The 24,967-nt window shown below is 46.1% G+C and overlaps 1 protein-coding gene across 1 annotated transcript in view; it reads right to left on the bottom strand.

Moving 5' to 3' along the window:
• The window catches only part of ERICH6 (glutamate rich 6), a 34,598-nt gene that overhangs the window by 3,305 nt on the left and 6,326 nt on the right, over positions 1 to 24,967 (bottom strand). The window contains exons 3-16 of the mRNA XM_077348688.1: positions 20,929 to 21,020; positions 19,376 to 19,430; positions 16,662 to 16,786; positions 15,782 to 15,854; positions 15,012 to 15,118; positions 12,327 to 12,368; positions 10,147 to 10,205; positions 9,530 to 9,646; positions 7,723 to 7,821; positions 7,481 to 7,638; positions 5,300 to 5,388; positions 2,778 to 2,932; positions 2,466 to 2,551; positions 631 to 783 (exon numbers count right to left, since the gene is read on the bottom strand). Of these exons, the coding sequence (XP_077204803.1) occupies positions 631 to 783; positions 2,466 to 2,551; positions 2,778 to 2,932; positions 5,300 to 5,388; positions 7,481 to 7,638; positions 7,723 to 7,821; positions 9,530 to 9,646; positions 10,147 to 10,205; positions 12,327 to 12,368; positions 15,012 to 15,118; positions 15,782 to 15,854; positions 16,662 to 16,786; positions 19,376 to 19,430; positions 20,929 to 21,020 (1,410 nt within the window). The remainder of the gene's footprint in view (positions 1 to 630; positions 784 to 2,465; positions 2,552 to 2,777; positions 2,933 to 5,299; positions 5,389 to 7,480; positions 7,639 to 7,722; positions 7,822 to 9,529; positions 9,647 to 10,146; positions 10,206 to 12,326; positions 12,369 to 15,011; positions 15,119 to 15,781; positions 15,855 to 16,661; positions 16,787 to 19,375; positions 19,431 to 20,928; positions 21,021 to 24,967) is intronic.

Here is a 24,967-nt window from a genome sequence, read left to right as displayed (position 1 = left end):
TGGTTCACATGGAAAGTAAAGAACAATACGCCAGACTCGGGTTTTGTGTCAAACAGAAATACAACAATGCTAATCACAATAATAACAACAGAAGATAACAATTTTAACAGGTTAACAATTAAACAGGTCCATGGTTCAGTTCAGGTCCATGGATTCCTGGGAAGGAAGTTCAGGGGCCTAGTGTTGCTGGTTTCGGTCAACCTCAATCAAATGCCTGGCAGAAGAACTCCCTTTTGCAGGACCTGAGGAACTATTTTAGTTCTGTTAGGGCCCTGATCTCCTCTGGGAGCGAGATTCACCAGGCAGGGGCCAGGACAGAGCCCTGGTTGAGGTTGTGTTTCTTCCATGGGATAAAGCACCTGAGGCAAATGTACTGAAACAGGAAAAGTTTTGAAGTCCAATATCCTTTGGGTTAAAATCATTTAGAACTTAGTGAAAGTTTCATAATGCTTAGTGTCAGGCCAGGCAGCTGCTCTAACTACCAGAAAGGGAGTCCTAGAACACACTGGATGTATTGACAATACAATAAAACCTACCAGCTCTTTGTTTTAAACACAAAAGACAGGTGCACATAACTCATACGAAGGCCAGAGATAGAGAAACTCAAAGCTCTGATTTAAATGGACATACCATACAATTCCATTGGGATGATAGCAAGTTCCTTGCCCAGAAGATTCAAATACTGCTTGGATGGCTGCAGTCTCAGACCGGTCTTCTTGCACGATACAAATATAACCGCTCGTCTTTTGCACAACAAGAACTGCCAGATTTCCAGAGGGATAGCTGCACATGGATAAGGGTCCTACAGATGCTTGCTTGGGGGGGGTTGTCTTCATAAGATCTTAAAGCACTTTTAAATGGGTGCCACAAAGGAAATAGTGCCTAGAATTTCTGAAACCCAGTTTCAAGTGGTTTGTGTTGTGGCCATTTGTCTAGGGAAGATGTTCTCTGTTCCAGTCCCCGCATTCCATTTTGCGGAATTCAGACTGATGTTGTTGCAGATACCCATTAAGTGTGCTTTTCTGCCTCCAACAGCGGTCTAAAAGGCCTTCCCAATTCTGTTCCCTCTCCCCCAGGCACAGGAGTTTGGGTGGCATTTCAGGCTGCCACCAGAGCAGGAAAAGCTGGAAAATAGAGCTCAATCCTCACCCCACAAAAACATTAGTCTGGATCCTGCCCACAATAGATACACTTATCCCACATAAATATGAAAACTTGAGCAAGGGTAGGTCAAGAGCCAAGGGGATAAATCCAAATTCAATCTGACCTTGCTACCAAATCCCTCCTCCTGCACCCCCCCTTGATGCCATTCCTTAAGAGCCCCTATCCCCCAGGAGCAGCAATCTGTGGAAATCAACTGGCTGCAAGGGAATGGGAACCAGGAAAATTCCATGTTTGTCATGAGAACATTTTGGATCCAAGCTGTGGTCTAGGGCAGTGGTCCCCAACCTTTTTATCACCGGGGACCACTCAACGCTTGACAATTTTACTGAGGCCCGGTGGGGGGGGGGGTAGTTTACTCCTCTACTCTCAACCACTGCCCTAACACTCTCTGATCGCTATGGTAATGTTTAAACATCCTTTCAAAATAAGATACAGACACGCCACAACAATGAACATAAGGAACATTTTATTTTCATGGAAATTTTAACTCATGACAATGACAAATCAATGGGAACCCTGAGCTTGTTTCACTGCAACGAGATAGTCCCATCTGGGAGTGATGGGAGACAATGACACCTGAAGTGTGTTGTAAAGAGCTGGGGGGGGATGAAGTAAAAGGCCGGGGGGGGGGGAGAGAAGGCGTCCTTCGCGGCCCACCTGCAATTAGTAGACGGACCACATGTGGTCCGCAGCCCACAGGTTGGGGATCGGTAGTCTAGGGTCACTCAGTGAACTTCACGACTGAGTGAGGAGTTCACCATGGAGACTCCCCAACCCTGGTTCTACACCTCACCCACTGCTGCACATTGGTGCTTCTTAATTGCTCTGATATAACCCTGTGTGTAAATGTCATAATTTCCCCACCCCCTACCCCCGATCTCCCAAGGAGCTCATGATGACACCCCATGAAAGTTTCCCCATCATGTCCATAGAAAGAAGGATTCATTTATGGTCACCAACAGTGCCTTCCTTAGCAGAGTTCAACCTTCAGATGTCAACAAACTTAGAAAGGTGTAACTCTGTTTAGGGACTGCAAGTGAGCTATACGGGCGGTTAGATAACTGAACTAATTTCACCCCAATTCATGTACTACACTACAGCACAATTGTTTTTGGCTAAGAGCAGAAGGTAGCCAATGTGCAGAAGTTTGAAGTCTCACAGTTTTCAGCAGGTGAGCTGGAAACTCATGCTTAACTCTTCCACTGAAATGTATGGGACTTTAAATGCATTTCTCTCAGATATTGCCAAAATACATTCCAGATGCAGCTGCCAGCGACAAGAGAAAAAACACAAAAGGATACAATATTTGCGCTGTCCCATCCGGAAACATAGTAAGAAACTTTACACCATTTTTGTAGTATTGTTGCAGGAACTGGTTCTTCAATAACTGCACAAGGAAATAAAAGAAGATACATGGAAAATCCATCTTTACATGTGTACCAGAGGGGCTGTACCAGTTGATTGGCCAGAGTGTGACCTGATACTTAACTATTGTGCAGACATGGAGGCCTCTGAGATTTCTCTGGTTAGACCTTCTCATAGGTGATCTATAAACCCAAGACTTCAGACAGGGAGGTCATCACAGAAGCTTAAGTACCAAGAACAGGGCTTACCTTTCCACCTGCAATGGTGAAATCACAGCAAGAGATGCTATAGGTGATCTCTTCACTTTCCATTTGGTCAGGAGTTATGGGAATCTTAGTCCAGCCTGTTGCAGATGGAGGCTCTTGGGACAGAATGTATGAAATAGTTCTCAGCTGTTTGCTATCTAAAAAACAGAAAGCAGCCAAGAATGTCTATTGAATACATCTTGTATTGCACACAAAAACACTATGTTGCATACAACCTCTTGCCTTAACTAATTACTCAAAATAAACAATGGTTAATCAATGTCTAATTAAAACCCATAATTTCTTAATGAAGAAGCTTCTAGAATCCTAGAGTTGGAAGGGGTCTGCAGGATCATCTAGTCCAACCCTCTGCACAATGCAGGAACTCACAACTACCTGCCTACCCACTGTGATTCCTTACCCAAATGATCTCACAAATGATCCGTTTAGCATTTTTTAAAATTACACTCCAGTTTTAGACAAGATAAAATCTAGAGTTGCAGTTTCTATTTGCTCATTTCTTCTGTGCAACTCCAACAAATCAAGGTATGTTTGAGATTTTATGGGGACGATCCAACAGGGTGTGCATGCAAGCTTGTCTGTGGAAGGTTCTCCTCCTGGGACCAAGAATTTCATATGAGTTTATCACTGTTTTGTAAGTAACAATTATGCCCACTTTAGAGTGGTTTCCAGCAATAGCCAGATAAGTAGTCTGCATGGAATTCTTCTTATGCAGGGACCACTTGAAAACAGCCTCTGCATGGTGACACAGAATTGGATCCAGAGGTGCCTTTCCATGAGCAGAAGCCCATGCACAGAAAGATCTGCCATTTTTGGCATATTTTCCACTTCGACTGCCACCATCTTCCAGCTATTGTGGCCCAGCTATTCCCTGACCCTCTGAAGCACATGGAGATGCAGAACAATCCACTCTGCCTACGAAGCTCTGCTCAAGATCTCTGGATCCAACCTTTGCAAGCACACTGTCCCACCACTGTTGTATGGGGCACCAGGCTTGGCCTCTTAGATCTTTGTCAAACAGGGCAACCATGCCAGAAAGTGGAAACCAGGGTTACATGCTAGACTGGCCCGGGATAAAACCGTTCATGCATGCACAGACACCATTATTTTCAAACGGTATGTCAAGTATAAAACTTCTAGTTCTTTGTCAGTAGCTGCATTCAAGCATCCCTACAAATGTCATTCAACATCACCTGATTACTTTTCCAGGTGCAAGTTAACACATCCTGGGTTGTGTGTATATTCTGCTTTGCATCCTTAGCCACCTCTCAATATGAAGGACACCTGGCCCACATTGACATATCCATGGTTAGCAGAAACTGCGGTAGACAAATACTAGTATGAAATCCCAGCCTACCACACTTTGCCAGACCATCTGCACTCAGATGTCTCAACTAGTCTTTTGAGAGCCAGTTTGGTGTAGTGGTTAGGAGTGCGGACTTGTAATCTGGCATGCCAGGTTCGATTCTGCGCTCCCCCACATGCAACCAGCTGGGTGACCTTGGGCTTGCCACGGCACTGATAAAACTGTTCTGACCGGGCAGTGATATCAGCGCTCTCTCAGCCTCACCCACCTCACAGGGTGTCTGTTGTGGGGAGAGGAAAGGGAAGGCGACTGTAAGCCGCTTTGAGCCTCCTTCGGGTAGGGAAAAGCGGCATATAAGAACCAACTCTTCTTCTTCTTCTTCTTTTTAAAAAAATATCTTTTTTCTTCTTCTCTGGTTTATTGGACCTCCCCAAAATTTGGGATTTCTGGAAAATCCCAGATCCAAATACCATCGTTGTATTTGTACCCAGGGAATTTTTTAAAATACCCCCCCCCCCCAAATTGGAGGAGGGGCAATAGACCTAAACTGGGGGAAAAATGAAGTTTTTGTGCTCACCCCTACTTGAGACCTCAAGGGGTTGCTACCATTCAGAATACAACATACACTAGGCCAGGAGTTCCCAACCTTTTTGAGCTTGCGAGGACCCTTACAATAATGATGCAGGATGTTGGACACACCCACAAAATGGCTACAGCAGAAGGCGGACCCTGCCACAAAATGGCTACCACATTATACCTTCAGTCAGGCAATAAAGATCCTTTTGTTGTGGGGACAGCCACCATCAAAGCAATGTTCTTAAAAATCTGCACTGCCAATTTGATCTCCAATGGCCAACTAGAAGCCTTGCTGGGTCAAAGCCTAGCTGAGCCCAGCTCATATTCTAGAGCAGGGCACCATGGGCACTATGCTGCAGACCCCAGATCAAGATGGACCAGTGATTTGACTTGGTAGAGGCCAGCTTGCTTCATTCTACACCACTCTCCACACTAGAGGGCTCATGTTCTTATATTCTTTTGGGTGTAGATGTACAACACTACAGCCGTCAGTTCTGGTTTGGGTGGGGGCTGCCTGTAATATGCAAGAGTGAATGAGGCTATATTCATTTGCTAGGATCATGCTGACTGCTCTGCATACTAACAACAGAACTTACTGCAAATACAGAATAATTCAACTTACGCTCTGGAGTGGAATATATGGGACTGACTTGCTTTTCTTGTTGGGCTATCAAGTAGGACAACTCCTTTGCCACCTGTCTCTCTCGCAGCCTGCAAGAAAACAAAGGGCACATGGCGTAGGCTCCTGGTTTCCTTACATGTGCTGTTGGAAGGGTACTGAAAGTAACTGACAACATTTTAATTTTGTTTTGTATTCAATTTCCTGACTGCACCCTCCCCACTAGTAGGCTTGGGATGGTTCACAACATTTAAAATCAGCACTCGATAAAATACAGATACAGTTAAAGTTATTAAAATCTATAATTTCTTTTACAAAATGTTCTGTTCTGTCTTCCGTTGTACCCCCATTTTGTTCAAGTCACCATCGTCTTGCTAGCAATTTTGTTCCCCCAGCCATAGTGATGGTTGTGGGTGGGTGGAGCCTACAGATGAAGTGTGGGGGAGAGATCAAACTAGGGGAAGAGAAACAGAGAGGCAGGCCCAGGGTAATTATGATCCAAATCGTCTCGGTCTCAACTGTAGGGCTGGTGAAAGATGCAGTTTTACAGGCCCTGTGGAATCTTGAGAATTCCACCTGAGCCTAGATCTCCACTGGCATCTCATTCCACCAGGTAAGAATCAGTGGGGAAGGCCTTGGCTCTGGTTGAGGCCAGGAGAATCGCTCTGGGGCCAGGGACCACCAGCAAGTTCGTGTTTGCTGAACACTCTTTGGGGAACATACTGGGAGAGGTGGTCCCTCAGAGGCACAGAACCCAGACTGCATATGGCCTTGAAGGTTAATACCAGAACCTTGAACTTGATCCAGAATTCTATCAGCAACCAAGGCAGATGTTGAAGGGCAGATCGAATGTGAGCTCTGCAAGTAGTTCTCATGCAGACCCAAGCAACTGCATTTTTGTGCCAACCATAACTTCCAGGTCAAGGCCAAGTCAGACCCGCATAGAGTTACATTAATCTAGTCGAGAGGTGACCATCGCATGGATCACTATGTTACAGAAAAACTGCTCTTCTAATACTTCCCTTCTCCAGCAGAGTTTCTGCAGCAGAAGCAGTTGGTGAAGTCCTGGAATATGTGCTTGGTGTGGTTGCCAGGTTCTTTCTGGTAACTGGCAGGGGATGGGGGGGGGAGACCAAGAGTCGGAGGAAGGGCCAAGAGACATTGCTGGTGATGCAGCTATATCACTTCCAGTGTGTACTGGATGTGCTGTTATCACACACAGAATAACAGAATCACAAAGTTGGAAAGGACCTCCAGGGTCATCTAGTTCAACCCCTGCAGAATTTAGAAAATTCACTACCACCTGGCCACTCACAGTGACCCCAATTCCATGTCCAGATGATACCCCCACCAAAAAAAACCATCAGAATCTACTGTGACATTGTGATGGCACTCTGGTATTTGGACAAAAACTCTATGGTAAAAACAGCTCCTGTCATTGAGTTTGTGCCCAAATACCAGAGTGTCACTGTGATGTCACCAGCATGATGACAATACTTCTGGTGCATACAGAAGTGGTGTCGCCATGTCCCTGGCAATGTAGTTTGGGCTTCCCTTCCTCTTTGAGTAGGTCCCCCCACCAGCCAGCTGATTGGCAGAGGTAGAGCCTGGTTGCAGGGGATCCCCCATCTCCACCTTCAACTCTACTAATGCAGTTAGGCCTTAAGAGTCTAACCCACCCAACCACTATGGTCATCTTCAGAGGATCTGCTTTGGGTGTCCCTGCCTTCTCTTATTAGATGAGTGGCAACCTGGGAGAAGGTCTTCACATTCATGGTCCCAAGCATCTCAAACACCCTCCCCAAGGGAGATTCATGTGTTACCGCTTTCTGCCAGCAGGTTAAGACTTTTAGTTTTGGTCGGCATTCCCTCACTGATTTCCCCCTTCCTCACCAAATGCTTTAATGTTTTTATGCATTTGTACATATTTGAGTTCTGCTCTTATTTGTTTTAGTGGTGCTTTAATTTGTTCGCCATCTAGTTGGCTCCCTTGAGATTAAAGAAGCAGAATATGATGTTTGTAAAATAAATAAATAGGAGTCCACGCTGGAGTTTCTGACTAAGAAGCAGGGGAATAAGTTCATGGAGTACGTTTCCCCTCCCCCGTTTCTCTTCCTGCTTTAAAATTGATTTCTAAAATGCTGTGTTGCCCCAAAGTGCCAAATTTATCCCTGAAAGTCGTACCTTTGGGAGGCTCTCTCCCTGGCCAATTTCCTCTCGGCCTCAGACCCATGGGCTTTATGGGGAGTTATATCAATCCATTCCACTTTCATCTTTGCGCAGCGCTTCCTTTCATTCACAAGGAACTCCTGGAGGTCTCTGCACTTCTGGCAGCAGAAGAGCTGGAAAGCAAGGTCCCGCCATTATCCGGAAGTGTGGCTCCTGGCTTTGCAAAGGGTCCAGAAGAATGGTTTCCCGTTACTTACAGATCCGTATTCTGCTATTTTTTCTAGACTGTCAAAGGAAGGAAAGTCCCTCAACAAGCTGCCACAGAACTCACAGTAAGCAGGATGCTCTTCCTCCAACTGTAGAGAGAGGAATTGGGACAAAATTTTGAAAATGATAAATGATAATCATCATGCAAGAGCTTAAAAAGAGTAGTGTTTCTCTGGTTATAGGTTTATTTTGTTGCTGTTTTAACTGCACTATGGTATGTATTTTTCAGTATTTGTAAACTGGTTTTATATAATGTTGTTTTAGATCTGTTGAAAAATAATTGGCAGAATACTGAGACGGAAGAGGAAAACGGAAGCAAGGCCCAAGGAACAGGCGTCTTTTTGCCATCCTGTTTTTCTATCAAACCAACAGAGCTCATTTCCCAGACTCCTCCATGTTCACAGGTCTTTGCCGCCACCCTGGGGGTCTACAGTTCCACTGCAGCACATGATGGCACTCAATCTTCACCCGCTGCTCCTTTGCCTTTGTCTGTATCCCTGTCCAAATCCAGATGGGGAAGCTGGGCTAACATGACTGACAGCTTGGAGAGTCTTGCATTCACTTTCCTTTCTAAAGGGATTACAGGCAACTGTGAATGATCCAATTTGTTATTTCATTAGGGATTTTAGGGCCATCTGGCTCCCGAAGAGCTTGACAAGTAGCAAAGCTCGTGAGAGAAGCTCTGGTTTGATCGCCTATGTTCCTGGAGTCAGATTGTCTCTGATTAGCTCCACACCCAACAATTTTGTTTGATGTGAAATATTCTTCTAGACTTCTTGGGTTGTTTCTCCAATCCAGGGCTGTATAACTACAAAAGGCAGGCAAAGGATCACACTTGTACTGGGATCTCCCAGTAGACAGAGAAGTACAGCATAAGGAAAAAAGATAAAATGCAGGACAGGAGAATCATGTCAGCTGCTTTGGTTGCCTATGGGGGACAATGGGAGGTATACGTGAAGGAAATACATAAATAAAGTTACATGACATCTCTTCTGCCTTATATGCTAACTCTCCACGAACAAGGAATTTTTAATGGGGGGGGAGGCCTCTGGAATAATTCAGACATGTAAACAAGGAGTGTTTATTTTGGGGGAGGGGGATTATTCATTCATGTAATCCCAATCCTGCTTTATGAAGTGGTAACATTCTGGAAGGACTGTACCATTTGTGATTGCAGAAAAACAAACAAGACATCCCTCAGGGCCAAACAGCATGTGAACATTACTTATATAATGCTTTTCCCCCCTGATGTTCTTTTGAATACTATATTTGGGAGGCGAAACACTTATGGGAGGCTGAAGTCTTGAGCAGCAAGCTGCAGGGCCCAGGGTGATGGGAAATTCTATTAAATACGCCCAGCTAACCACAAATACAAAAAAACAAAGGGGGAAAAACAGAACTAAACACCACTGGCATAAATGAGTGAGGATGGTGAAAAGATTATATATGTGATATCAAATGCATAACTATATTCACACACCTCCTAGAATCCTAGAATCATAGAGTTGGAAGGAACCTTCAGGGCCATCTAGTCCAACCCCCCTGCAGAATGCAGGAAATTCACAACTACCTGCCCACCCACAGTGACTCCAATTCCATGCCCAGATGATACCCCCCCCCCCAAAAAAAAAACAAACCCAGAATCCCTGGCTTGGAAGAAATCTGCCTTCTGATCGGCATTTCCCAGGGCATGCAAGACAGGGCCACAAGAGACAAGCACCCAATATCAGTTTTCCTTTTATAGTGAAATGCCAGGTTACTATAGAACTGTAACTACTGAATGGAAAGAGCCCTCACCCCTATTTGAATGTCTTCTCGTAACGCTTCCCGTCTATATGCCAGGATAGTGGGAGGCCCGATACTAGCGAGTGTTTGCAGCGATTCCTGAAACAGCTTTACGAATTCTTCTTTAAACTTGAAAAGAGGAGAAAAACAACATATGCAATGAGAGACCTCTCCAGTACAACCCTCAGGCCCCTCTGGCCCCAACACCCCCCTGGGTTTACTCCTGGAGAAATACTTTCAGCCTGGACTGGGTCCATGCGGGGGTCGTGCGGGGTAAGCAGTGGGGCAGCTAATACAGGACGACATTTCAGGAGAAGAGAAAGAAGAGTTGGTTCTTGGATGCCGCTTTTCTCTACCCGAAGGAGGCTCAAAGCGGCTTACAGTCGCCTTCCCTTTCCTCTCCCCACAACAGACACCCTGTGAGGTGGGTGAGGCTGAGAGAGCCCTGAGATTACTGCTCGGTCAGAACAGTTTTATCACTACCATGGCAAGCCCAAGGTCACCCAGCTGGCTGCATGTGGGGGAGTGCAGAATCGAACCCGGCATGTGCCAGATTAGAAGTCTGCAGTCCTAACCACTACAGCAAACTGGCTCCCCAAATTTCAAATTAGAGACCAAGCGATTCATACCTCCGTGTCGCATAAAACATCTAAACTGCTGAGATCTTGGGACAAGACAGCGTAGATATCTAAACACCAACAATGAGAATGAGTTAGGAAATCAGCTTGCTTTTTAGAACTGATTCACTTTCATTTATATGCAATTGACTCTCTTTTTTTAGGCCAGAGGGTATGCTGAAACAGCATAAGCAGACTCCCTCCATAAAGCAAGAATGACATGAGAATGAACTGGGAGGCTCAGAGAGTTGGGGAAGAACGATGCCGGCCCTTTTCAGAGACATTCCTCGTGTGCTCAGACTGAGGACACATCCCTTGGCAGTGTGGATAGAATCACAGAAACATAGTGTTGGAAGGGACCTCCAGGGTCTAGTCCAAGCCCCTGCAGAAAGCAGGAAAATCACAACTACCTGCCCACCCACAGTGACCCCAATTCCATGCCCAGATGATGCTCTAAAGGTGTTAGGGTGACCTTGCCCCTGTTAGCTTCCAGGCACTGCTGGCCATTAAGGCTGGAGAGTTTGCTTCTCCTGCCTTGTTCCAGACTTGCCTCAATTACCAGTTTTTCCTTGCATTTACAGTGGAATGGCAAATGTCAAATCCTCTTTTGTTTTCAGGTTACAAAAATGTTCATATAGAGCACGAGGATACTGGGGGAGCTCTGCATCACAGTGCAATCCTAAACAGAGTTCCTTCTCAATCCATTGCAGTCAGTGCCATGGATCCTGACTGCGGCTGGAGGAAATTCCTCTAGCCAAAAGAGTCTTCTTCCAACAAGGGACTGGGAGAGGACACCTACTGGGAGAGGACACCCACAAGATGAAGGAAGACTCCATCCAAACTTTATGCAGTGGAGTGGCAGGATTCATGCTAACAGGCTTAGGAGGGAGTAATTTTGCTTAGCATGCAGATGACACAAATGAGGTGCATATATATGATAAGAAGCCACAAACTGATGGGGGACAAGGCTAAACCAAGCAGAGGCCATGTGGTACTTTAGAGACCAGCACAAACCCTTGGGGATTAGAGCCCACTTTTATAATCTGCTTAAGTCTCATGGAACAGGCTGAAGCCCATGAAAACTTATGCCATAAGCTTTATATGGATTTCTTGCATCTACAACCCACAGCTGATCATTACAATGGCTGTGCATTCTCAACAAAGAATCACATTATCTGTGACAGAAGATATTGTACTCTGAATGCTGCAAAATGTAATAATCTTGAAACACAATGTCTGGAGCCTGCAGCAGAACATTTACAAAGTGTGTTTGTGTGTGAGAGAGAGCTTGCTGTTTGAAATGTCAGGTACGGATGTTAATTTGTGAGCTAAGCCTGTAGCTTGCCATTTCAAATAGCAAGGGCACACAGATCTACTTGTGAGCAAACGCCTTAGACTCCTGTGGCAAGCCAGTGCCTGTCACAAGTGTTATTGTGTGCTGATATTTGCCTGTGCAAATGCACAAACAGCAGAGCAAGAATATTTTGGAACCTTGAGAGAGAGAAGGAAGGAAGGAAGAACAAAAGAATGAAAGAAATAAAGAAATTCTTCCATGAGTAAAGGCCATAGGCTGGAATTAGACTATTTGAGAGGTGAAATGGATTTGCTGCTTTCCCTTGTGTACAAAACCTTTTGTTTTGTTCCACTGGTGCATTTGGCCAAATCAGTTTGGCAGATCTTGGAAACAATACAAAACCCAGTGAAACCTGTTGAAGAGAGGCAAAGGCCTCTGTTCACATGCCACCCTTTGCAGCCCATCTTTCAAGCTGCCTCCTGGTGTTGGTGAAAGGCATCGTCAAGTTGCCGCCAAACCCTCTGTGCAGCAACCCTGAGACTTCCTTGGTGGTCTCTCCCAGCCAAGAAGTCACCAGGGCTGACCCTTAACCAGCCATGCAGGTCAGTGCAAGTTGACTTCTCAAAATAAATGTCTCCACTTATTGGACAGAATATGTTTACAAGCCTTATTTCACGGATTTCCAAGGACTGAGACTGAGAAATAGCCTGGGATGTGTTTAAGACAGCTGGTCTCACAGGGCATGGAGCGGAGGGCTCTGTGCCTGAACAGAAGTTCAATCTCTAGGTCCACACCTCACCGGCTCTCCTGTTGGCATTCTGTGATTCTGCTGAGATCTAAAAAGCAGTGTTTATTCATAGGAAAGAGGACAACAATGACTGGGGTGGGATCAATTTACCATTCTCAAGAAAGGCGCTGTCATCCTTCAGCTTAGCCTTGGCTAGAAAGAAAGCAGAACAAATATGATGTAGGGCCGAACAACAAACTCCCATTTTCCCCTCTCTTCAATGGAAAGAAGTATTGGTGGAGACCGGTTTGAAAACAGAGGGGCAGACTCTCATCCGGCTGCTCAGCGTGATCCCACAACCAAAGCAACCCGGCTTCAGCCAAGTGCCGCTGGGCAACTATAGCTGGAAGGGAAGGCTTCCATGATTGAAACACTAGAATTCTGTCCCGCATCCCTACGGAAGCACTGCAATAACCAGCAAGAGTGGATGACCTCCTCTAGAACAAGCAGAAGTGATTTGGAGTAAGGCGAGGCGGTGGGGGTGTGGAGACCCAGGATTTCTGGAGATTATGGTCGCCATTGTGATGGTTATTTTAATGGGGATTTTATTGGGGTTTTATTATTGTTTTAGAATTGTATGTGTAAACCGCCGCGAGGCTACGGCAAACGGCGGTATATAAATCAAACAATAAATAAATAAATAAATAAATAAATAAATAAATAAATAAATAAAATAAGAACCCTTAATTTGATATTGTAAGTGTACTTCTTTGTGAAGACAGCCCCCACATACAGATGCAATAAATATACAACTCGCACTCCCGTGAAGTGCCTAAGACATTCCCCTAAAATAAACCAGTTCCCTATTTTAAAAGTGTCTAGAGCCTGTATTTAGAAGGCTGGAGGACGCTGCTCCTGGCTGTGAGCCTGTTGCTTCTAAACTCTACCACTGGGCTGCATTGTAACAGGCTGTCAAATGGTCTACACAGGGATAGAGGATGCCATAGATAGATAATTCCATTAAGGCTGTAATCCTAGCTACAGTCAGCTCTGGGTTAGTTGGAAAGGGCTGGTTTGTCTGAGCGAAAGGTGTTTGTGGTTAATCAAATGGGGGTGTTTGAAATTCTCTCCCCCAGAAACAACCATCCTATGGTATTCCTGAGTGCTCCCTGAACCTCAGAAATGGCTTTTAGGGGAACATGCGGGATTGCAGTGGAAGGGGGAGGTAGGAAAAGTCTTCCTCATAGATAGAACTCTACTTAAAGACTCAATCTGATTATTTGCCTAGGTCCATAAAATCCAAACTGCAGGCTCTTTGCAGCCTTGATTTGCCTTAGGGCTGTGCAGGAAACGGAACCTGTGTTTAACCCTTCCACCTCCACTGCCCCCCCTCCCCCCAATTTGCTATGCAAAAATTCAGGCTCCCTACTGTATCGACTCATAGAGGTAGGTCCAGAGTATCTGAGGGACTGCCTCTCTGCCTGTGTCCCCCAAATAGCTCTTTGTTCTTTGAATGCCAACAGGTTGGCTGTCCCCAGCATGACAGAAGTCCGCTTGGTCTCGACCAGGGTCAGGGCCTTTTCAGTCCTTGTCCCTACCTGATAGAATGCGCTCCCAGGAGAACTGAGGGTCCTGATGGAACTGGCTCAGTTCCGCAGGGAGTGTAAGATGGAGATCTTCCACCAGGCGTTTGGTTGAAGCCAGGGTAGTGACCTATCCCATTAGGGACCCTCCTCAAAACCTTGATCCCTCATGTTGTTAAAAGGCCACAGCTGGAACCAACTGCAATTTATATTGTATATGATTTCTGTATGATGCTGCTGCTGGGACATTTTATGGGGTTTTAATGTTACTGATTTTATTGTATTTTTTAAAATGTTGTAAGCTGCCATGAGCTGGTGATCCTGGGAGTGGCGGCATATAAGTATGTATGTATGTATGTATGTATGTATGTATGTATGTATGTATGTATGTAGGTAGGTAGGTAGGTAGGTAGGTAGGTAGGTAGGTAGGTAGGTAGGTAGGTAAATGTGTATGAATAAAATAAAAGGGACCATACAGGCTATCTAGTCAAACCCCCTGCTCAATGTGGGATCAGCCTACAGCATCCAGTATCTGTCCAGCTGCTGCTTAAAGACCACCAGTGAGGGGGAGCTCACCACCTTCCTAGGCAGCTAATTCCACTGCTCTAGCTGTGATTTTTTCCCCTGATATCTAGCCAGTACTGTTCTACACATAGTTTAACCCCATTACTGTGGGATGGGTCCTCTGCTGCCAACAGGAACAGTTCCCTGCCCTCCTCCAAGTGACAACCTTCCAAATACTTAAAGAGAGCAATCATGTCCCCTCTCAACCTCCTCTTCTCCAAGTGGAACATTCCCAAGTCCCTCAGCCTTTCCTCACAGGGCTTGGTCCCCAGTCCCTGGGTCATCCTCGTTGCTCTCCTCTACACCTTCTTAATGTTGCCCACATCCTTTTTGAAGTGAGGCCTCTAGAACTGCACACCATACTCTAGGTGGGGTCTGACCAATGCGGTATTCAGTGGGACTATGACCTCTTGTGATTTTGATGTGATGCCTCTGCTGATACAGCTTTGCTATTAACATTTTATGGGGGGGGGGGAGGAGATACATGTTTTAAGAGACCTTGTTGATTAAACCAGTCTCTCCCTTTGCTGCACAGCCCCCAGACAAAAGACTTTTTACAGACTGAAAGAGTGTGTCGCATCCTGGATCTCACCCGCTGAATTCAGTGGGACTTAAAGTAATCATGCTCCGCGTTGAGCTGTACAAGGAAGGACAGTCCTCCTTTTTCTGCTCTGTAGATTGCAAACATCACAATAAATGCATTACTCACGCTTTTTCTTGGAGTGATCGTAAAGCCAACTAGCGTCTGTCTGCATGGAGACAGAAACCCTACAGGGTTTCTGGAGCATGTCGGCAGCCATGGTACCCAGTGACTCCCTTTCAGGAGACAGAACACAGGTCAGGAAATGGAACCATCAGTGCATTTCGCAAAGCAAACATCAGACCTTTGTTTGATGTTAAATTCCTGAGAAGTAGCAAACAAACTACTGAGACAAGAAGCATACAGCAGTGCCATCCTGAGTGGGTCTACTTGGAATACTACTCAGGTCTACGGGGATTCAGCGTGTTCTTAGGGCAGCACAGTCAGGAGGGGCATGTTGAGATTGTAACTGTGCTTAGAGACGGGCTGAGAATTCCATTCCTAACATCAGTAAAACAAACGGATAATAAACCTTCTCTTGGAAAGGGCATCAAGTTCTCTCATTTGCTCTTTGCACGCATCCATACAGTCTGGGAGGAGCCTTCATAAACAGGGAAGGGAAATGTACTCCAAATGCAATTGCAGAAAAAGCCTCATTTCACTAGTGCGTATGACGGCTTGGCTGTCTGTCCCTCAAACTACTGTCATGCCTTTTAGGTTTTGCAGCTGATTTCTGCAGACAGATGTACACGTGGTTTCTTCTTGCCTTCATTGCAACTGCCTCCTTGAAGAAAGACATTTCTCAGCCATGGCAATGTTGGAGATTTGGATTCTGGAACTCAACAGTGACAATAGCAACCTCTCTTCAATAAGGGGGGGGGGGGTTGTCAGATGTTTACCTGCTTGACTTGTATAGAGAGGAACTTTCTCTCCTGACTCCGCCTAGCACTGTAGGATGGCCCTTTGTTCCTGCTGGGTTACAAACCAAACTAGTTACACATGTGGTTCACTAATCGTTGTTGCATCTCCTGGCTGTAGAAAGAAAAAATAGAAGCAGTCTCCCTTTATACATGGAGCAGCCAGGGTTTAGACACAAAGGGCTGCTCAGAGAAACCCCTCCCCATACCTCCTTCCAGTCAGTTTCCTCCATTCCGTTTTTAGTGAGCGAAGAATAGATTTGAGGAGCCAATACAAAGAAGAGGGAAGAACTACACATTGGGCATCATTTTCTGATTATTTTCTCCCTTCTTAAAAACAAACAAACAGAATGTGGACCATAGGAGATGCAATTTAAAGGAGAGTCCACCATGGGAAGACCACTCCCTAGGGGTGATGACTTTTGGACTGAAACAGGGAAGCATTAAATATTCCTGTGCAATAGTCTTCCCATTTAAAATGCAGTCTTTTTACCTGCATTTTTTACCCTAATGTCAGGGGAAAATAATCAAAGGATGGCTAATTCTGCCCAGACATATTCTAGCAAGGAAATAACAGGTGTTCCTCCTCTCATCACCATTCTCCTTCTCCTTGTCTTCCTTAGGCAACCCCTGAACATTTTCCTAAGTGATGCTCTTGGCAGGCAAATGGGTGATTTCCCCTTTGGGCCCCAGGAAACTGGACAATGCCTATCATAAGTCTCATGATGGCATCTCAATGTCTGGTCTTCTCCAGATGACCCTGGAGGCCCTTGAGCTCTCCTGTTTTCTTCTGCAAGCAATTGCAGAGATTTAAAAAAATCTCACAGGACATGGTGACATGTGCACTTGGACTGCCCAGTACCTGTGCTTGGCGACGGGGTCTTGGGGCCTTCAGGGGGTGGCTCAGTCTCTTCTTCCAAGGGAGCAACTGCTGAGCCTGGCTCTGAAATGCCATCAGCCTTCTCTGTCTGAATCTCATCAGGAGACCTGAGCAAACACAGGGCCACCCAATAAGTCTTCAGGGCAACTGCAAGGAACTCCAAGGCATGATGAATTCCTTTAAAGACAGGCTGTGTTATGTTGTCATGAAACAGATTGGGTGCTTGAATGTGGACCCTAATCAAACAGCTGCCCACCCTGCCCTTCATGCCAAAGCTTTCTTCCCTACAAAAAGCAGTGTGTGAACATTTGTCAGTTCCTGAGTTCCAAACTGCACATTACATCTACTGTGTGATCACTACAGGGACTTGCAGCAGGGTGACAGGTGTGAGTCACCTCCAGGATTGACTTCGGTAACTTGCTCTATGCTGGCCTTCCCTTGGTCTTGACCTGGAAATTGCAGCTGGTGCAAAATGCAGCTTCTAGGGTCCTCACATGTACACCATAGAGGGCCCTTATCCAGCCAGTGCTGAGGCAGCTACATAGGTTGCCAGTTGCAGCCCGGATCAGGTTCAAGGTTTTGGCATTGACCTTTAAGGCTATCCGTGGTCTGGGCCCCACATATCTGCGGGACCGCCTACCTTCTCATGCTCCCCGCAGGGCTCTTCACTCTGTGGATGGAAACTTGTTGGTGATCCCTGGCCCACGAGAGGTATGCCCGGCCTTGACCCAGGCCAGGACCTTTTCAGTCCTGGCCCCAACCTGGTGGAATGAGCTCCTGGGAGAGCTCAGGGCCTTATCAGAGCTTCCTCAGTTCCACAGGGCCTGCAAGATGGAGCTTTTCCGCCAGGTCTTTGTACGCGGCCTGGGCAATTAGACCTAGCCCCCCCCCCCCGCCCCGATTGGCTAGAATTGCTGCTACTCCCCCATTACCATGTGTTACCATCTATCCCTGAGACAGGGGGTTGGGAAGTTGCAGAGTGGGGGAGGGTGGTTATTTTCATCACCAGGGTGGGATAGATTATTTTACTGGGCTTTTATTGTGGGGTTTTACATGTGTAACCCGCCATGAGCCAGCTTGGTTGGGAGTAAGGTAAAGGTAAAGGTATCCCCTGTGCAAGCACCGAGTCATGTCTGACCCTTGGGGTGACGCCCTCCAGCGTTTTCATGGCAGACTCAATACGGGGTGGTTTGCCAGTGCCTTCCCCAGTCATGACCGTTTACCCCCCAGCAAGCTGGGTACTCATTTTACCCACCTCGGAAGGATGGAAGGCTGAGTCAACCTTGAGCCGGCTGCAGGGATTGAACTCCCAGCCTCATGGGCAGAGCTTTCAGACGGCTGCCTTACCACTTTGCGCCACAAGAGGCTCTTGTGTTGGGAGTGGTGGGCTATAAATCAAATTAACAACAACAACAACAACAACTCCAGAGTGCTGCAGGAGCCTGATTCACATTGGGACCACGGCATGGGGGCAGGAGGGGCTCCTGTCTCCCCCAGCATTTTGCCAACCCAAAACAGCCCAGGGCAGCACTATTTGCCCTGTGGGCAAGACATACGTTTGCTGAAGTTGTACTAGGGCAGCCCCCCTGGACAGTTTCTGGTTGGAAAAATGCAGAAGAGCTGAAGAAGAGCTGGTGTTTTGTACCCAGCTTACAGTCCTCTAGCTGTCCTCTCCCCACCACAGATACCCTGTGAGGTAGGTGGGACTGAGACAGCTCCAACTGAACTGTGACTGGCTGCATGTAGAGAACTGGGGAATCAAACCCGGTTCTCTAGATTAGAGGCTGCCCTTCTTAACCACAACACCAAGCTGGCTTCCAATGGCATAGGGAGGAAAGTGCCCCTCCTCCCCCATGAGGGCCCTGCAGTGCTTCTGAACTGAGTTCCCATGGGGAACCTGATGCTGTTGTCTTGCTGCAAGTCCCCATGGTGATCACATAGTAGATGCAGCGTGTAGTTTGTGGGGGTGCAAAGTGCGATCAAGCTGAAGATGACTCACGGCGACCCTGTGTAGAGTCTATCAGAGTCTATGGTTAGTGTCTGACAAAGGTGGTTTGTCACTGCCGGCCTCTGCAGAGGGACCTGGACTTCCTTGGAGGTCTCTCACACAAATACTAACCAGGGCCAACCCTTCTCAGCTTCTGAGATGAGATCGGGCTAGCCTGAGCCATCCAGGTCAGGACATGGCATAGCTTGGCCCTGAGCAATTCACATTTTGATCACAGAATAGTCTATTGGAAGGAAACATAATCTCAGTGCACCTGCGGCAGACACCCTGCTATAACCCTATTACAATCCCTCCAATGGAAGAGCGGGTAAGCGAGTAAGGGGCAGCCAATTTAAAACAAGGCCAGCCATCTTGTTCAAGAAGAGGGAAATGTCTGAGGAGTGTAGGAAGCCACTTCTCAGAAGTGATAACCAGTGAAGCAAGCATCCCCAAGACAGCCACAGCTCTAGGTGTGGCAAATTCAAGAGTGCAATCTCAAGAGTGCAGAAGTTGCCATCAGATCTCTTGGGGATACGCACTGCCCAGAGCTTGCGACACAGCAAGATTAGAAAATGGTCAAAATTAATGCTTGCAGTAGCCCTAGCCAATTGTGTTGTAACTTCCCCTGAGTTTTGCAAGAATGATACCGTTGCTCACATGCAGGAAGGCTCCCCCTCCCATACCTGCCCACACCTGGATTTTTCATTACCTCTCTGAAGACGCAGAAGTTCTACTTTTTGTCCTTTCGGGATGATCTTCAGAATCTGTGCATGCAAGCATCATTAATAGTGAACCACGATGGCACTTAGAAGAGCAGGCAGACACAAAGAATCCCTGCTGAACTTTCCATATATTACTAATAACACGAAAATCTATTAGATGTGGTAAAGAGCTGTTTTTCTTGGGCTAAAAAATGAGATAATGGAGAGTCACGCATCCATTTGCAAATGGGGATGAAAGTCAACTATTTCCTAGTTTTCCTGAGGGAAACAACAACCCAGCTATCCCTTTCTGTCAATAAATCTTTATTGGCATATTGAACCACTATGACATAAGGTTAGGCTACAAAGTACATAACACAAGGTTAAGAGTTTGGGATTAAAATGCAACAACTTCACTTAGCAGAAACTCCACATTTGCCATAATACCCCAAACACCCCAAATATAAGGTGACCAGATTGTCCCACATCTGGGGGCACCTGGCAAATTGTACATATGTTGAAATTAAAATATATATATATTACAATACTATTTTTGCGTTCTATGAAAATTTTTGTTACTCCATATAGACCAAATTTTAATCAAGAACCCTCCCCTCCGGTCAATGGTGTCCCGCTTTACCAATGGTAAAATCTGGTCATCTTACCCAAATATCCTCTTCCTTGCCATAAAAACATGCCTTTCTGCCTAATCACTGTTTCTGCCCAGGTGTGTACTACTACTAAGTAACAATGGATACTGACCAGGGAAGCATTTATAGAGAGCAGGATTTTTTTTTTTTTGCTATAGTCCTTTTTTGTTTAATGTGCATTGTTCTTCTATATAAAGTGGAAATATATCTCATTCAGCAGGCTTCTGCAAAGCCAGGAGATGTGGAAAACACACATTAACATGCAATACTAGCTGTTTTGCCCATTAAAAATTCCTTTTACCAAGAATATGGAGTGAGAAAGGGGTTCAGAGTGTACTGGATAAGGACTGAAACCAGCTCTGCCTTCCTTGAGAACATTTAGACAGCATGCATAACAAAACAAAACAATGATCTTTAGTGTTTCACTATTCACCAGCTAATTGGGATTTACAAGTGCTGAACTGGAATTGCTACAGGACTGTATGTCCTGTGCTCTTGCTCCTGTATCCTCATCCTTCCTGCTCCACCTGTACGATTGTTACTGAGCTATCACACATCTTGGATTAAGAAAAAAAACCAGGCTGTACAATAGCTATTATCCCACAGGGAATGTGGATACAAAACAACATTCTTTGTGCTTTGAAATGGTAGTCAAGATGTGGAAACCTGACGAACCAGGGAACTAATGGAAAGCAGGAAAAAATGTCCCTGAGAGTAAGAAGGGCAGATGAATAACCCAGTTTGTAGGAAACACAGCTGGATAAGAAGAGCAACAGGAATTCAAACATAACAAAACTGGTTTGTTGAGTCATGAGGAGGTGGTGGAGGAGACCTTCAAAATACTTGCTTTCCCTCCTGTGAAAAAACCATACTGCCATCTGTCTCATTTCAAAATACTAATATTATGTTACCTGGTTCTGTTTCTGGCCTTTCTGTGGTCTCCTCTAATTCCATTTCTGGGATGCTACCAACCTCCTGGACGGCCAGACCATCTTCAGATGCTCTACAGTGAAGAAAGATGAACTCATAGCAGCAATCGTAATAGGCCAACATTATCCGAGAAGTATTTCACTTCTTTGTAATAGAAAATGATATGCTGATGACTGCTTCCATAGGGCTCCATGTACAACAAAGGGAGGCCGGTGGGGACATGCTCATGGGTGAACAAGGGGCAGGAGGGAACTGGCCCAAGAGGAAATGTATCCTTTTGAGGTCAATGTCCCTATCACCTTGTTCATTAAAATGTGGAGTGGAGAGGAGCCCAGGAACACTACAAGGCCTCTTCCTGCCCTTTAGACCCCAGAATTAAAAGCAAGGGTCAAGCCTTCAGTCTAATTCCTAACCCTAAAGGTAAAGGTTTTCATGGCAGACTCAATATGGGGTGGCCTTGCCAGTGCCTTCCCCAGTCATTACTGTTTTACCCCCTCCCCCCAGCAGCAAGCTGGGTACTCATTTTACCGACCTCAGAAGGATGGAAGGCTGAGTCAACCTTGAGCCGGTTGCTGGGATTGAACTCCCAACCTCATGGACAGACAGCTTCAGACAGCATTTCTGCCACTTACCACTCTGCGCCACAAGAGGCTCTTCCTAACCCTAAGGACTTACTAACCCTTATTGTTCCCTTCTCTGTCGCTTTGAAAGCAGCATAAACATGCTAGCCTTTGGCCTCCCATCCATTTTAGAAGAGGCCAGCATGTTACTCTGGTCTTCTAGGATCGTTCCTGTATGGAGTTACTGACTGTACCCCTATCCTGCCCATCCCTTCATTTTGGCGCCAAGCATGTTCCAATGCTGATGCAAACATTCAAAGGGGAATAGAAAAAATGGTGGAGGACAGGTCCATAAAGGACCAAGACTTGTTTGTTTGTTTACACCAGAGGCTGGCTTGAGGCGGCTTACAGTCAAAAATCACAGCATATTAAGAAACCTAAGCCATTAACCATTATACATAAGCAGCATAAATAACTGCCCATTTGAAGCAGACCATTAAAAAGCTGGTAAGATAAAACCCCTAATTAAAAGCCAGATTAAAAAGATGCATGTTGGCCCAAAGTAAAGTAAAGGATGACTAAGGAGAACAGCTGTTTTCAGAGGCAGTCATCTTTTGAATGCCAGTTACAGGGAACAGAAACAGGGAAAGGTTTGCCCTTCATGCCCAGCCTTAAGGGGAGCATCTGATTGGCTACTGTGTAATACAGGCTGATGGTCTAGATCAGGGGTAGTCAACCTGTGGTCCTCCAGATGTCCATGGACCATAATTCCCATGAGCCCCTGCCAGCATTTGCTGGCAGGGGCTCATGGGAATTGTGGTCCATGGACATCTGGAGGACCACAGGTTGACTACCCCTGGACAAGATGAACCACTGGTCTGATTCAGAAAGGCAATTCATATGATCTGCCCTGATCTAGATAGCTGAAGCTGTACCAATCTTGTCAAGCCTCAGAAGCAGAAAAAACCCTGTTTAGCATTTGGATGGGAGACCTTGCAGGGGCAGGCAATAAGCAAACCACCTCTGAACGTCTTGCGTCTTGAAAACCCAACAAGGGTCGCCATAAGTGGCTGGGACTTGACAGCACTACCACCGCCATTCTTACATACTAGGGAATGATGGTGTGCCGCAGCGAGTTAATTATGCATGTGTGTACAGCTTTACTCGAACCCTCAAGAACTAGTTTCCATCTCTCTTTCACTTGGGTCTTGCGTTCTGGGGTTGGTGTGTTGTGGCCTTTCACTAGTGTTCTTCATCATTAGTACATATTCCTTCTCAGCTAGAAGCAGTGAAGAGCCCTGTTGTTAAGCTACCAGCATCTCCTATAGTTAGCTACTGAGCAAGACTGAAGGGTGAACAGGAAGCAGGCTAGATAAGCTCACCCACCGTGCCTTGGAGGATGCTACCTGGTGCCAGGACTAGCCTGCTCTTCTAACACAACCACCTGCTAAGGGACTCCTGCAATCAACCGAAAGGATGGGGCCATTTCAATTTCGTCCTGAGATGAATGTTGCTGGGAATTTAGGGGAAAGCTGGAGAAAATGGTAAAAGGTAAAGGTAAAGGTATCCCCTGTGCAAGCACCAGGTCATGTCTGACCCTTGGGGTGACGCCCTCTAGCGTTTTCATGGCAGACTCAATACAGGATGGTTTGCCAGTGCCTTCCCCAGTCATGACCGTTTACCCCCCAGCAAGCTGGGTACTCATTTTACCGACCTCAGAAGGATGGAAGGCTGAGTCAACCTTGAGCCGGCTGCTGGGATTGAACTCCCAGCCTCATGGGCAGAGCTTTCAGACTGCATGTCTGCTGCCTTACCACTCTGCGCCACAAGAGGCTCATGTGGAGAAAATGGAGACAGCCACAGAAACTGAGAACGAGTCAGAGGTTTACAAAACTGCTGTAATGCTACACTGCTTGGGAGAAAAGGAATTAGAAAGATACTACACTGATATCTATGCATATCGGGGGGAAAAGATTCTGGCAGAAGTCCTACTGAATTCTAGAATGACTGTAAGCCCAGAAGGAATGCTGGTTTTGAACAATTTCAGTTCTGTCAACCTGTGATGAAAACAGCAGGCATAGATTCTGTGTTACAGTACTCAGGGGGGGGGGGAATCTCAGTTCAGTGTAAATCTGGGGGCTACACAGATGATGCTAAGAGATGAGATTGTCTTCAGCATTTTCAGAAAGCAAACTCAAGGAGGAGCTCCTGGAAAACCTCAATTTGACTGTGGACCAAGCTACTGATATTGACAGAACAAAGTCTGAAGCACCAGCAGTGCCCACAGAGCCCAAAATCCTAGCAGCAAAGCACAGGAATGTATGCTCCAGATACCCTCACTGGAGCAGTCTTCTCTGGCACATGACTCTGCACCTACTAAGAACATTTTCTGCAAGAGATGTGGGAATGTCTACAGGCCTGAGCAGCGCCCAGCTTTTTGAGAAATCTGCAGCAAGTGTGTGTGTGTATGTGTGGGGAATTTTGCTAAAACGAACGAAGCAAAACAAGTACTTCTGCACCTAGCTAAAGACATGAACGATCTATTCATAAGAGCAATGACTGCACAGCAGCAAGCTAAGATGAGGGAAGCTCAGATGCCTGGCATAGCACGATCACTGTAGCCCATTTATCCATCTTTTTAAAAAGTCAGATGCTAGAGCTGAGGTCAACATACTAGCACCAGGATATTGCAGAACAACTGCAAGGCAAAGTATATAGGTCCAACATGATGCTAGTTACCTTGGGAGCGCAAGATTGAACCAAAGTATTCGACTGTGGTTCACTGCAAGTGTGGTTTTGCCATATGCAGCCTAACCTTCTCTGACACACAGAAGGGGGACCCACAATTAATGGGCACTGGTTTGTCCAATGCCATAACTCTGCTTCCCCAACCATATTAGGGGACTTTACCAAGTATTAGTCTGATGACTTGGAAGGCCTTGGGCACTTTCCAGGAGTGCAGCATTTCTATGAGGGCCCCACAGTGCCATCTGTGTACCCTTCAAATCGGACCTAGAAGTAGAAGGGTTCATCAGAAGGGTGACCAAATCAACAGCATGGACCAGCACCCTGATTTTAACTCAAATGAGAACTTCAGGTTGAGCCTGAACTCTGACGATCTTCTCAAGGCAGTCAAGCACACTGGCACTTCTCCATGCTTGTGTTAGAAAGTGTACAGAATAACCAGGCTGGCAAAAAAAGCTATTCACCATATTGGTTGAGAAAGACTGCTACCAGCAAGTGGCCCTAGGTAAAGTGTCTGCAGAACTGTGTACCTTCAACACCCCACACAGGAGATATCCCTTTGGCTGCCCTCTGGCATCAAGACTACCATGAGTTCTTTCCACAGAATCATGAGTGTCTGGGGGATATTTCAAATGTCCACAACACTGCAGTTGACTTGATTATGGCAGCATGCACCAAAGAGGAACATGATGCTCTAGAAAGTCTTTGAGAAAGT

The sequence above is a fragment of the Paroedura picta genome, chromosome 8 (assembly GCF_049243985.1).
Source record: "Paroedura picta isolate Pp20150507F chromosome 8, Ppicta_v3.0, whole genome shotgun sequence".
Taxonomy (NCBI): domain Eukaryota; kingdom Metazoa; phylum Chordata; class Lepidosauria; order Squamata; family Gekkonidae; genus Paroedura; species Paroedura picta.
This window is presented reverse-complemented; position numbering and strand designations above follow the sequence as displayed.